The sequence below is a fragment of the Lynx canadensis genome, chromosome D1 (assembly GCF_007474595.2).
Source record: "Lynx canadensis isolate LIC74 chromosome D1, mLynCan4.pri.v2, whole genome shotgun sequence".
NCBI lineage: Eukaryota > Metazoa > Chordata > Mammalia > Carnivora > Felidae > Lynx > Lynx canadensis.
The window spans coordinates 68,505,095-68,520,492 of record NC_044312.2 but is presented as its reverse complement, the minus strand read 5'-3'; the positions used below and the strand labels follow the sequence as shown (position 1 = coordinate 68,520,492).

The following is a 15,398-nucleotide window of genomic DNA, read 5'->3' as shown; positions in this document are numbered from 1 at the left end:
TATATGTTACATATTAAAAGATAAACTATGGATTACAAAAATGGAATAAAATACTATACTGCACCATTATTAATACACACAAAAATTTTTGCTCTGCTTATCATCAGCTGTCCTCTTGAGTATGTTAAATTACTCACATATCATGTGAGCTTTGGGTTGACCATGATTGTTTATCATCATTCCAGAGTGAAGATAATAGTTTTTTTCTAGTTTACTCCTATTATACAAAATGTAATTTATACATTTTATAGACTGTAATTTTCAGAGTTCAGAATAGAACATAGAGAATTCTTACATCATTCATTAGTTCTTCATATAAAAAAATACTGGTTACTACAATTTTATAGTTAAAGCAGAAAATCTAGGCACAGTGCAATTATAATATATATCCAAGGAATGGCATTGCCTATGAATTCTTTTTTTTCTTTTTACAATTTTTTTTTATCATGAAATGTCTATTTTATTTTGAATACAGAAATGGGTACTAAAATAAGATACTTTATTTTTCAGATCAAACATAAATCAGAATTACCACTGGTAACTTCCTAACCAATTTTAATGTACTAATTCTGTGCTACTGATATACAGTAATATGTCTTCCTTACAAATATATCCAACTATCTATCTTTCCAGAACATATACTTTGGTTTTTTGTGTTGTTTTGTTTTAATTAGGAAAAGAACTTTATCCTAAGCCATCCACTTTTTCTAACTGCAATTTTTGAGATAATTGTAGTTGACAATTATAAGAAATAATACAGAGGCACCTGGCTGGCTCAGTCAGTTAAGCGTCCAACGTCAGCTCAGGTCATGATCTCATGGTTATTGAGTTCGAGCCCCTCTAAGCTGTCAGCACAGAGCCTGGAGCCTGCTTCGGATTCTGTGTCTCCCTCGCTCTCTGCCCCTCCCCTGCTCACACGCTGTTTCTCTCTCCCAAAAATAAATAAACGTTTAAACAAAACAAATAATACAGAGTCCTTTGTACTCCAGTTCCGTCCAGTGGTAACTTTTTTTTTTTTTTTTTGCAAAACTATAGTATAATACACAATCAGGATATTGACATTGATCAATCTACATTATATTATTCAGGTTTTCCCAGTTTTAGTATACTCATTTGTCTGTGTATGTGTGTGTATTAAGTTCTATACAATCTGATCGCCTGTGAAGGTTCACATATCCACCACCACGGTCAAGAGACTGAACACAGTTTCTAAACCACAAGGATCCCTCATGTTGCCCTTTTAAGTAACCACCTTCCTGTCCTTCCCCTGGCCCTACCACATCTATAAGCTTTGGCAATGATTAATCTGCCCCAAACCCTAAAATTCTAACAAAAATGTATCTAAATGGAATCATATCACATGTAACCTTTTGGGACTAGTTTTCACGCAGCATAAAAATTCCCTAGAAATTCATTCCAATTTTAGTATGTATCAATAGTTTGTTCCTTTTTGTTACTGAGTAGTATTCTATGGTTTGTATGTACCACAGTTTGTTAAACCATTCACTAGATGAAGGACTTCTGGGCGAATTCCATTTTGTGGATATTAAAATAAAGATGCTATGGGCATTTGTACACAGGTTTTTATGTGAACATAAACTTACACAAATTTTCATTCTATAAGTTACCAAGAGTATAATTGCTGGGGTTTATGGTAATTGTATGTTTAGTTTTATAAAAAAACTCCCTTTAACATTTCATATTCCCATCAAGAATGTATGAGTGATCCATTTTCATCACATTGTGACCAGCTTTCTGTGCTGTCTTTTTTATTTTAGCCATTCTGCAGGTAAAGGATTATCATCACTGTGGCTTGAATTTGCAGTTCCCTTAGTGACAGTGGACTTTTCCTGTATTTGACATCTGTATATCCTGTTTGATGAAATGTTGTTTATGTCTTTTGCCAACTGTCTAAATGGATTTTTTTTTTACTATTGAGGTTACTACTTTTACTATTTTGAGGTTTCTTTACATATTCTAGATATTAGTCCCTTGTCAGATACGTGGTTTGCAGAGTTCTCCCAGTCTGTAGCTCTTCCTTTTATCCTCTTCATTCACATGGGCTTTCAAAGAGTAAATGTTTAATTTTGATGAGATCCAACTTTTCAATTTCTCCCTTTGTGGACCGTACTTTTGGTATCAAATCTAAGAACTCGTTTAACTCTAGAACTGGAAGATATTTTTCCTATATTTTTTAAATAAAATTTATACTTTATATTTTAAATTTAAATCTATGATCCATTTTGAGCAAATTTTTGTACAAGGTATAAAGTTTAAGTAGAGGTCCATTTTTGTGCATAGGGATATGCAATTGTTTCATCATCATTTGTTGAAAGACCATCCTTCCTCCACTGAATCACTTTTGTGTCTTTCTTAAAAATCAGTCGGGACATACTTGTGCAAATGTACATCTGGGTTTTCTATTTTGTTCCACTGATCTATTTGTCTATCCTTCCACCAATACCAGTCTTGATTACTGTAGCTCTATAATAAGTTTTATCAGGTAGAATGATTTCTCCCCTCTATTCTTCTTTTCCCCAAATTCTCTTACCACGTGTAGCTTATTTCTTTGCCTTCTACATAAATTTTAGAATAAGCTTGTCTAGATCATCAAAAAAATCTTGCCAGATTTTGAGAAGAAAGGCTAATTAAACTATAATCTTGGGGAAAACTGACATTTTTACTATGCTGAATCTTCTAATTGGTGAGAACAGTATGTCTTTCCATTTTTTTAAATATTCTTTTCAGGGGTGCCTGGGTGGCTCAGTCGGTTAAGCGGCCGACTTCGGCTCAGGTCATGATCTCGCGGTCTGTGAGTTCGAGCCCCGTGTCGGGCTCTGTGCTGACAGCTCAGAGCCTGGAGCCTGTTTCGGATTCTGTGTCTCCCTCTCTCTGACCCTCCCCCGTTCATGCTCTGTCTCTCTCTGTCTCAAAAATAAATAAAAAAAAAACATTAAAAAAATTTTTTTTTAAATATTCTTTTCAGAGTTAATACTTTCTTATACATAGGTCCTGTACATATTTTGTTGGATTTACATCTAAGGTATTCTTTTTCCACATTTGTAAATGGTATTGTACTTTACCACTTTGCACATGTTATTTGCTAGTTATATTGAAATACAACTGAGTTTTGTATGTTTATCTCATACCCTATCTTGCTAAGCTCACTTACTAGTTCTACAGGGTTTTTTGGGGGGTTGTTTGTTTTTTTCTTTTTTTAGATGCCTGAGGACTGTTCTACATTAAAAAAAAATCATGTTACCTAAATGGGGGAGGGGTAATTTTATTTCTTCCTTTAATTGGAATGCATTTTATTTCCTCTTCTTGCCTTATTGTGCTGGCTAGGACTCCCAGGACTATAATGAGTAGGAGTGGTGAGAGTAGACAGACATCCTTGCTTAGAAACAACCTTCACATTCTAGGGGCACCTGGGTGGTTCAGTTGGTTAAGCATCCGACTCTTGGTTTTGGCTCAGATCATGATCTCATAGTTTCATGAGTTTGAGCCCTGCATCGCGCTCTGCCCTGGCAGCACGGAGCCTGCTTGGGGTTCTATCTCCCTTTCTCTATTCCTCCCCCACTTGCACTGTCTCTCTCTCTCTCTTTAAATAAATAAATGAACTTTAAAAAAAAAATGTTGGGGCACCTGGATGGCTCACTCAGTTAAGCATCCAACTCGGTTTCAGCTCAGATTATGATCTCACGGTTCAAGACTTCGAGCCCTGCATTGGGCTCTGTGCTAACAGTGCCTGGAGCCTGCTTAGGATTCTCTGTCTCCCTCTTTCTCTGCCTCTCCCCCACTCGCCCTCTATCTCAAAAATATTATTATATTATAAAGTACCATGTTAGCTGTAGGTTTTTTAAATATGTTCTTTACTAATTTGAGAAAATTACCCCTATTCCCAGTTTTCTGAGTTGTTTTTTTTCTTTTTTAATCATGAGTAAATACTGAATTTTGTCAAGTGCTTTTTCTGAGTCAATTGATGTGATGGTGTGAATTTTCTTCTTTTGACTATCAATATGGTAGATAACTCTGATTTTTAAATACTGACCAGTTCTGAATCCCTGAAATGAACTCGACTTGGTCATGGCATATAATCCTTTTTACATATTGCTTAATTCTATCTGCTAATATTTTGGTAAGGATTTTCTTATCTTTAGGAATTAAGGGTACTGGCTTGGTCAATTTTAACTGTCTTTGGTTTAGTATCAAGATAAAAGTAACTTCACAAAACAAATTGGGAAGGGTCCCCTTCGTTTCTAGTTTTTAGAAGAAGACTGTGTACTTGGTGCTCACTGTTCTAAAATGTTTGACACAAGGCTCCAGTGAAACCATCCCAACTTGGGAGACTCAATTTTTGAGAAATTTTTAATTATGAATTTAATACCTTAACAGTTATGGGGCTATTCACATTATCTAATTCATACTGGAAGAATTATTGTGCTTTTGAAGAATTGATTCATATAAATTATCCAATTTATGTGTGCAGAGTTATTTGTTGTAGTCCCTTATTATCCTCTTGATATCTGCATGATCGGTAGTGATATTCATTTCATTCCTAATACTGTAAATTTTTGCCTCCCCCCCTTACTACAGGTGTGTCAACTGTATTGATCTTTCCAAAGAACTAGCTCTGCGTTTCACTGATTTTTTTGTTTTTGTTTTCAATGTCACTGATTCTGCTCTTTTCTTTATTATGCCCTTCCTTCTGCTCACTTTGGGTTCCTTTTGCTCTTCTTTTTTCAGGTTAGCTGGAAGCTTAGTGATTTGAAACATCTCCCCTTTTTTACTAATATAACCATTTTAATAAAGGTGAGCATTTAATGCTGTAAGTTTCCTTCTCAGTACTGCTTCAGCTGTGTCTCAAAATTTGATATATTTTCATTTTCATTCATTTCAAAGTTTTTGTGGTTGTTTTTTATTAATTTCCCTTAAGTCCTCTTCTTTGACTCATATTATTTAAATGTTTTGTGTATTTTTCTTTTTTGTTAGTATTTTTTATTTATTTATTTTATTTTTTATTTTTTTTTTTAATTTTTTTTTTCAACGTTTATTTATTTTTGGGACAGAGAGAGACAAAGCATGAACGGGGGAGGGGCAGAGAGAGAGGGAGACACAGAATCGGAAACAGGCTCCAGGCTCTGAGCCATCAGCCCAGAGCCCGACGCGGGGCTCGAACTCACGGACCGCGAGATCGTGACCTGGCTGAAGTCGGACGCTTAACCGACTGCGCCACCCAGGCGCCCCAGTATTTTTTATTTTTTTAAGCTTATTTATTTAGAAAGAGCAAGGGAGAGCGAGAGTGTGCATGCACGGGAGGGACAGAGAGAGGGGGAGGGAGAGAATCCCAAGCAGGCTCCATGCTATTAGCACAAGCTTGACATGGAACCATGAAATCATGACCTAAGCCAAAATCAAGAGTCGATGCTTACGACTGAGGCACCCTGGCGCTCCACATTGTGTATTTTTCAAACGTCTGGTGGCTTACCAGTTATCTTTTTGTTATTGATTTCCAACTTGATTCTGCCATTGTTGAAAAACACACAACGATTTTAATTTTTTTCTTTTTTTTTTTTTAGCTTTTAAAAAAGATGTTTATTATTAACAGAGGGGGTGGGGGAGAATATGAATGTGAAGCAGGCTCCAGGCTCTGAGCTGTCAGCACAGAGCCTGATGCGGGGTTTGTCAATGGTGTTGTTGAGCTCTTTATTTGCTAATTTTCTGTCTAGAGGTTCTACCTATTATTGACAGAGGGGCATCAAAGTCTCCAACTATAACTGTAGACTTGCCAATTTCTCCTTTCATTTTGGACAATACTCTCATATATTTTTCAGCTCTGTTATTTGGTAAATACACATTTAGGATTGTGGTCTTCTTGATGAACTAACCTTTTTATCACTATATAATAATACCCCTATTTCTAGTAATTTTCTTTGCTCTCAAGTCTGCTTTATCTGATATTAATATAGCTATTTCTCTCAATATTTATATAACATTTTTCCATATTTTTACATTTCAGCCTGTCTATACTAATAGATTTGAAGGGAGTTTTTTGTAGCAAGCATACAATTGGGTCATGTTTTTAAATCTGGTATGTGAATCTCTACCCTTTAATTGGTATATAAATGGTCTAACTAAGCCTGCTATTTTAGTTTTGTTTTGTTTCTCATGCTTTACTGTGAATTATCTGTGTTTTTTTAATTCTATTTTCATTCATCTAGTTTTTTGGAGTGTTTCAGTGGTTGCTCTAGGTGTATTATATACACATAACTTATTCTACTGGTGTCATCATTTTATCAGTGCAAGTAAAGTACAGAAACCTTTACATCTTTTTACCCTCTCCCATTTATTATATAACTGTTTTAAATATTTCTTCTACATACATTTAGAACCACATCAAATAATTTATAGTTTTGGCTCAACCATTGAACATAATTTAGGAAATGCAGGAGAAGTGAAGTCTATTGTATTTACCCAGATTTTTAGCTTACCATGTTCTTTCTTATTCCTAACATTCCTAGACGCCTTCCTTTTATTATTTCCTTTCTGTTTAGAGCATTTTCTTTAGCCATTTTTTAAGGTAGGTCTACTGGTGGCAAATTCCCTTAGTGTTCCCTCATCCAAGATCTTGATTTCCCCTTCATTCCTGAAGAATATTTTCAGTGGTTGTAAGATTCTAGTTGACAGTGCTTTTCTTTCAACACTTGAAAACATGTGCCACTTTCTTCTTGTCTCCATAACTTTTGATGACAAATTTGCTTATGAGAAATCAGGGTACTTGTACCCTGTAAGAAAAGGTAACTTTCTCATTTGCTGCTTTCAAGGTATTTGTCTTTAGTTTCCAGAAGTTTGACTATAATTGGACTTGATGTAGAGTGATTCTGATTTACCCTGTTGGGAGTTTGCTTAGCTCTTCAGATCTATAGCTTTATGCCTTTTGCCAAATTTGGGAAATTTTCAGCCATTATTTCTTCAAGTATTTTTCCAGCCCTATCTTCCTTTTCCTCTCCTTCCAGGACTCCAATGACACAAATCTTAGATCTTTTATTATAGTACCATAGGTCCTGAGGACCTTTTTAAAAATGTTCTCCAGTCTTTTCTCTCTGCTGTTTAGACTGGGCAATTTCTGTTGTTCTATCTTCAAGTTCACTGAATCTTTCTGCTGTCTCTTCCATTCTGCTGTTGAGCCTATTCATCAAGTTTTTCACTTTGGTATTACATTTTTTCAGTTCTAAATTCCCCTTTCACTTTTCTTTATATCTGTGATTTCTTCCCTGAGATTTCCTATTTTCCTCATTTGTTTCAAAAAGTTTGGGATCTCCCACTAAAGTATTTCTATAACTATTTAAAAATATTTGTCATATAATTCTAACATCTGTCATTTTGCTGTTTTTATCTTTTGATTGTCCCTACTTTCATTCAAAGTAAGATTCTTCTGGTTCTTGTATATAGAGTGATTTTTTTTTTTTTAAATGAAACCCAAACATTTTGGTATTTATGAGATTCTAAACCCTATTTGAATTTTCTGGTTTACTGGCTTCCTTTGACACTGCTCCAGTGAAAGAAAAGGTTCCTGCTTCATTACTGCCAGGTGGAAGAAGTCCAAGTTTCCCACATGGCCTCTGCTGACACCTGAGGTGGGAAGGGGCTCTTCATTACTGCTGGGCAAGGGTTGGGATTCTGACTGCTCAGTAGGCCTCTGCTGATAACACCCTGGCTGTGAGGGGAAGGCATGTCTCATTACATCTCCCCTGATAGCCTCTACTGACACCATTGGTGGGAAGGGGCTACTCTCCTTACTGCTCAAAGATGGCAAAAATCCTGACTCTTCACTAGGTCTCTTCTGACATCATTCCAGTAGGGACAGAAAGAAGTACCTCTTTACTACGAGGTAGGAGTGAAGGCTAGGCTCCCCATGTGTCTCTAATGACAGTGAACCAGGGGAACAGGAGAACAGTAGTGGGAAGGTTTGTTACTGCCCAGCAGGGATAAAACTCCTGCCTACCTACTCAGCCTTCTCTGAAAACTACCCAGGCAGGGGACTAGAAAGCCTAGTTACAACTTCATGAGAACAGAAGTCTGGGCTCCCTACTTAGCCTCGGCTGGCATGAGTTAAGATGGGGGCCACAGTCTTTCTGTGGTGTTTGGCTAGAGCAGAATGGTTATTGCCTAAAAGTTTTCTGCCTTAATGGGCTGTCCCTTTCCTGGTCTTTTGGCTGGAGACAGCAGGCTTTTCAATCTGTGCCTGTTCATTTCCAGGTTGCCAGCTTCTTCAGTTCCAAGTTTGGACTATATTAGGCGAAAAGAAAACCCAGGGAACTCACCCCATGTCATTCCTTGAGTCCTGAGGTCCCTAGTCTTTATGCCTTTTCTCCACCTTTCAGAGTCTTCTTATGTTTTATTTTATATATAATGTTCAAGACTTTCAGTTGTTTTAGCAGGAGGAATAGGGCAATGTACATCTACTCCATCTTCCTGAAAGCAGAAGTCCCCACTTTTTAAACTGGTTCCCACTATGTCCAACCACACAAATTCCTAGAAAAATGAGGGTAGAGTCTGTGGAAGAGATTTTTCTTTATGTGATGCTTACATATTTGGACAAATATGGACCACTCCACCATCCAAATGAGTTATGTGGCTAAGCCAGATATTTAAGAATGTCCAAATCATCTGTTAATTCAGGGTAGAACCTATGGTATAAATTTGTGCATACTAAACACTTGAAATGCTTATGATTCCATAAGTACTTATGAATTAAATAATGTTGCATTAAAAACTTTAAAACAATCATTAAACTATGTTTACTTATGGAACAGAAGTCTTTCACACAATCTGATCTTTCCAAAGACACTTATAAACCCAATTTCAGACTTCTGAATACATTTTGTGATAATAAAGATATTTAAATGTACTTACCTAATAATAGAATAAAAGTATATAAATAGAAAATGGGTCTAAAACAATGCCTACACAGACTAGGCAACTCAATAAATATGTTACATGACAAAAGATATACATAAAAATATAGTGTCGAAAATTTACCATTAAATAGACAAGCTTCTCCCTAGTTAATGTCAAACCTATGAGGCTATACCATTTTTGCTTAATTTGTGAAATATGCTGTCAGTAAAAATTAATACTTCCAATTTTTATCTATTATTAGCATGTATTTAGGACTATCTCATTATAAGAATATATTCTCAAATGTGCTTAGCAATAAGCAGATGCAAGTTTCTTTGATTATGAAATTTAGAGAGATTTGTTTAGACTGCTCTAATCAACGAAAAGAAAAGGTTCTAGTTATCTCACAAATCATTAAAAAAAATTTTTAAAGGGTAAAAAAAGGAATTTTTGTTAAAATGGTAACAAATGTCCCACAGTAAAAGAAAATTACAGTTAAGTAAATTTCTCTACTACAGGAAACCTCAGGGCATTTAAAATAAAATATGTACTGTTAACTTCTCAAAGAGGATTACAGTTATACCATTTCCCAAATTTAATCAAAGAGGCCTCCTAAACTTCTATTAAATCCTGTTGGAGATGGAGTGTTAAAAAGAACTCAATCTGAGAGATAAGAGAATGGCAAAAGAACCATGAAACACTGATTCCCACTTGGCCAGGCAAAATGAAGACAAGCAATTTAATAAATACCACAGCTATAATGACTAAAATGTAATTGAATAAAGAAAATATCATTAAAAGCTATTTTAAAAACTGCAGGCGATTCTTAGCACTCATTTAAAAAGTAGTCTGCTATCAATCATGCTGAAAGATGACCATAAAAATTTATTATAAATGTCATAATGATAAATTAGCTAAGTGCTAATTCCATTCCTATTTTAATCTGAAATATTACTCTCAAGTTAAATTTGTTTGAACACAGAGATAAAACAACTCTAGAAACTGGATGTTTCAGATGAAGGTTTAAAAAAAACTTTAATTTTTAATAGAACCTCACACTTAATTGTCTGAGATTAAGCATCAGGTGTTAACCTCACGGTATACACGTATCTATTATATTGTGGCTCATTGAAAAGAATATACAGTAAACAGAACACAGAATTATCAATGTACGTGTAAGTATATACATGTGTTTATGTGTGTGCATATATCCAAGAAAGAGTCCGTTAATAAAAGTAAGAAAATAAATTTTAAGAGTTCAAGTCAAATTAAGCCAAATATTAAATAGTGTGAACGAAATTTAACTAGATTTTTTACAATCCACATTTATACCTAATTCTTTTTGAAAACACATAGAATTAACAAAATACACAATGGCAAGCAGTGATATAAAACTAATTTTAGATGGCTGTGTGATGCTTTCTGTGGCTTCAAAAGTGTAGGTTATAGGTTTTGAATTCAGAAAATAATGGGAATTTACTTACCTCTAACTAAAGTTCTCTGAAGGTAGTATCCTCCTTAGAACCCCTATCTTGGGTAGTTCACCTGCTATAATTTCCCTAAAGAGATTCCAGCAAAATCTAGCAATTTTTAAGTTCCCTTCTGCAAGCCCTATTAGCGCATGCATGTGTGTTATATAAACTTGCTCACATAATTGCTTCATAGCTATAACTTCCAATTCCCACTGAATCAACACCACCACTATCCATGTATCAGTGGAGGACACTACCTTTGGAGAATGTCATTTAGAAATGTGTCTTTTTTCACTTCTCCAGAAGTATCCTCCAAATCACTCCATTGCTATCTCTATCACATACTTAAGAGAGTGGTGGTAAATCAGCAGTGAAAAAATAATGACAAAAAGATTTAGCTAAGCAATTATACTTGCTGAATACTCAAATATATGCCAATATAACAAAACAAACAGCACCAGCTTCCTCAACATTCAATTAATATGTAAAAAAACTAAACTGAACATTTATGTGAAAAATCTTTCATAAAAAATATTTTCATAACCAAAGCAACGCAGAAAAAATTGTCTTTATCACCTGAGACTACCAAATATTTCCCTAGTATATTCTGCTAAAGTGCCAATATTAAAAACGATTAGGAAATAAGTATTAAAAGACAAGAATTTTTCAATATGACACTTCTACCTTAAACTAAAAAATAAAAATCAAAAATCAAAACAAAACAAAAATGAAAAACAAAACTAGCCACTTACACCAAGGCCAATCTTCTATACCTAGAATGGCAATTTACAAAGGGTACTATTAACAAAATTTCTCAAATCTATTCAGAAAAGGGGCTGAAACACAGTGCAGGAAAGAAGACTTAATCTTACACTATTCAGAAAAGGTCTTCTACTTTGGATTTCCATGGACTGATTCCATAACTTCTTATAATTTCTTGATAGCCATATGAAAGTAGGAGAAAAAAGCAAAGGGAAATAATTGTCCTAGAGGCTAGAGGAACAAATCATACTAGACGCACTATTTTAGAGGATAAAAGTATGGAGTAGCTTTAAAAACACTGATTTTTAGCTACAAACCACCATCAGCTTGATAACAACATAAGTAAGGCCCAAAACAAGATGACTCTGAAAGTCTCCCCTGGCTCCTAATAGATTCAGAATAAATGTTTCTGGACATTCTAATTTTAAAAATCAACTTAAACTCCTTTCCATGGCTCTCCTTTTGTGTAAGTAAATACAATAAAATACAATAATAAAATTATCAAAAAGCAATTAAGATATAGATAAGAATGAGAAAATCTTAGATAAGCTCCCAAGTGGATTCTCAGTATATAAATAATTAAGCTAATTTTAATCAATCAATCAATTTACATCTGATTCTTCAAATTACTGTGCTTCTACAATGCATGATTTTAAATTAAAGAATAGGGATGTTTCCTTTAAAAAATGTGGCCTCTGTCTATCATAAAAACCAGAGGGTTTTTTTCCCAATTTTAAAAAATATATGGAAATAGGCACACAAAACAAAAAGTACTTTCTGATACAAAAAAATGGTCACAAAACAGCGTTTATAAAATAGACTATTTATAGGGGAAAAGGATAAAGTGAGATAATCTAGTCATCTATCAGAAAGAATAAAACACTAAACCATGAGGCCATACATTTGCATTCACTTTCCTTTTTATACATGCACTATTAGGACTCACTGAAGGGTCAAAAATCTTCTAGATCTTGCTAGTTTAAGAGCAGGAATTACTAACAACCCAAGAAGGTGTATCTAGGATGATACTTACCTCACAATAGATTATACCACTGTGCTATTATGTATTCTGTGTATGGATACACAAGCAGTCAGCTGAAAGGTACACACCACACTAGCAAATGCTTGACTGGACCCATAAGGCCGGATGACCAATGGAATATCAAGATATGTGTCGATTCTCCAGCCCTCATAACCACATTCCAGACATCTCACGTAGTCCTTCAGCTTGCCTTGATATAGTTCATTTATAAGATCAGCCTAAAAATAAAAACATTAAAAAGTATTCCTTAAAATTCATTTTTAAAATACACAAAAACACAATAATACCTGTTTTTAAAAATAAATTTCGAAGGATATTCATTCTTTATTGCTGAAGTTGTGGAAAGCTTTAAGATTTATCTAAAAGTCTAGGGGCGCCTGGGTGGCTCAGTCGGTTAAGAAGTCCGACTTCAGCTCAGGTCATGATCTCGCAGTCTGTGAGTTCAAGCCCCGAGTAGGGCTCTGTGCTGACAGCTCAGAGCCTGGAGCCTGCTTCGGATTCTGTGTCTCCCTCTCGCTGCACCTCCCCCATTCTCTCTCTCTTAAAAATAAATAAACATTAAAGAAATTTTTAAAAAATTTATCTACAAGTCTATAAAAAATGAAGTTTTGACACAAATCAACTAAAAATCAGTAAAAATAGATTAACACTAATTTAAGAATCAATGCACAAAAATTAACTAGTTCAATTCTCTTATCACTAAAAACTCCACTACTAAAATGTTTTGTTGAAATCAGTTACCAATTTGTCATACTATTAAGCCTCATATTATCTTTTCATTAGGATGAGAATACATCTATCATTTTAGGCATGTTAATACTTACATAGCTAAATAACCAGCTATTTTTACGGCTTTATACCTGCATGCCACCACTCTCACAAGAATATATTCTGATTTCTAAACTCGTATCTTCCAGCTCAAGGTGCAAATAAAACTTTAACTTTCAATACTAAACATAAAACAATTCTGAGGGGAAACATACTGCAATTTTTTTAATGTATATAAGTTAAAAAAAAAATCTTCAACTCCATCTCCGTCAAAATATCCTCATTTAAAAGAATGGATCTCGGGGCGCCTGGGTGGCGCAGTCGGTTAAGCGTCTGACTTCAGCCAGGTCACGATCTCGCGGTCCGTGAGTTCGAGCCCCGCGTCGGGCTCTGGGCTGATGGCTCAGAGCCTGGAGCCTGTTTCCGATTCTGTGTTTCCCTCGCTCTCTGCCCCTCCCCTGTTCATGCTCTGTCTCTCTCTGTCTCAAAATAAATAAACGTTGAAAAAAAAAATTAAAAAAAAAAAAATAAAAGAATGGATCTCTCACTAAATCCCCAAATTTAGCCAAATGGGGTTCTTCTGGCCCAAAAAAAGGCAGTTAGTTAACTCGCTAAGTAAGGACCCTCCATGTGAATGTCTTGCTTCAAAATTCTTATACCAAAATTTGGGAACGCCGCAGGATTGCCCCAGCTGATCTTAATGGAATTGTTGACCCACAGAAAGACACAATAAGGGGAAGAATAACTTCAGACCTATGAAGAAGAAACTGCCCCTAATACCATTTACATAAAGTTACTAAAATACAATAGGACTATGTAGAGAAACTAGATCACTATGTAAACTTAAAATCTTTTCAATATCTCTTAAGAATACAAAAGAAAGTGTATTAGTCTACCTCTTCCATAAATTTATCTCTCTTCAAATATCTAGGACTTACATTAGCATTAAATTAGGACCCAACATCACTGCCTATACTAATACCATTTATATAATGAAGCCTTCTTCATTCATGTGCCCCAGTCATATTTGATTATGTTTTCTACATCAGGGAGGGCATTTCTAAATGGTTCAAACCAGTGTTTTTCAATCAGTTTTGGTAACAACCCACAGTAAGAGAATAATTTAGATCACAATCCAGTACATCTAACTGTAACAAAATTTGCACAAAATATTTATCGTTACTTTAGTGATGTTCTCTTATATTTGTCTATACTATTCCATTTTTTTAACTGTTGATGTTTATTAACTAAAATGATTTCATAACACACGAAAGGATCACAACTTCCAGTTTGAAAAACTCTGGCCCAAACCATCATAATAATTCTAATCAGAGGGCAGACCCTCCAGGCTATCTTCCAGATTAGTATCCCTTTTTTATCCCTGTGATCCCCAGTCATTAGAGCCAGTATAAACCTTCTTCCTTACTGAGTTTTGAGCCCCACCCACCTAGTTCAACCTAACTCTTCATGTCACAGTGATATATCTAATGCTCTCCCCACCTCTAACATGTTCTTTTTCCATTGGAAGAAAAATAGAGTCACAGATTAACAGGAATCCTAAATGTCAAAGCATAACTCTTTGGTCAAATGAAGGTAATAATCAATATACTTAATCTGCTACAGATTATATAGTTTACTTAGTAAATATCTGAAAATACTGTTCAAAAATCATCCCCAACACACACACACACACACACACACACACACACACACACGAATTACACAGTTTTTAGTTAAAAGAGATCATCTAGATCACAAAACCCAACTTCCTTATTTTAAAGAGGAGGAAACTGAGGCCTAAGGTGGTTTAATGACGTTCTGTATGACTCAGTTAATGTCCAAGTGAGAACCTAGTACTTTCAATTCCCCATTCAGTACTTTAACAACTGGACTATTCCCAAAGTTTTAAAACATTTCAATAGAATAAAAGTCACTTATGAATGATTTATTATAAGACATTCCCCTCAACCCAAGACGAATTACCTGCTCTGTTTGTTTCCATTTCTGTTCCAAAGCATCAAACATGACTCTGCACAGTTCTTGTACATCATGCTGCTGCCAAGCTATTTTAAGATAAAATTTAATTAAAAACAGCAACACATTTAGCATAACAAAACATTAATTTTCTGTTTAAAAGCAAACTGTCAAGAACATGGAAAAGTCTACACAAAATAATTCTAAATTAAACAAAGAACACAAACTATACATTATAGTGATGAAAAAGAAATCACAAGGAAAAGAATCAAGAGATCTTAGTATTTTATAAGTAACACACGCTTTATGGTGCTATGATATTTACTATTTTTGTTATGTTTTACTGTAGAGTTAAGAAATATATTAAGAAAAATCTAGGACAATAAACTTTAAAAGTTTTCATTTAAGTACATAAAAGTAAAATTTAACCAAACTTACTTTACAAGAAAATTTTAATTGTTCAAAAATTTACCCTGAGA

General features: G+C 34.7%; 1 protein-coding gene across 3 annotated transcripts in view; it reads right to left on the bottom strand.

Moving 5' to 3' along the window:
• Positions 1–15,398, bottom strand: part of USP47 (ubiquitin specific peptidase 47) — a 107,000-nt gene that overhangs the window by 39,357 nt on the left and 52,245 nt on the right. For all 3 annotated transcript variants that reach the window (XM_030332514.2, XM_030332513.1, XM_030332515.1), the window contains 2 exons: positions 14,929–15,008; positions 12,246–12,395 (listed from right to left, as the gene is read on the bottom strand). In XM_030332514.2, coding sequence (XP_030188374.1) covers positions 12,246–12,395; positions 14,929–15,008 — 230 coding nt within the window. The remainder of the gene's footprint in view (positions 1–12,245; positions 12,396–14,928; positions 15,009–15,398) is intronic.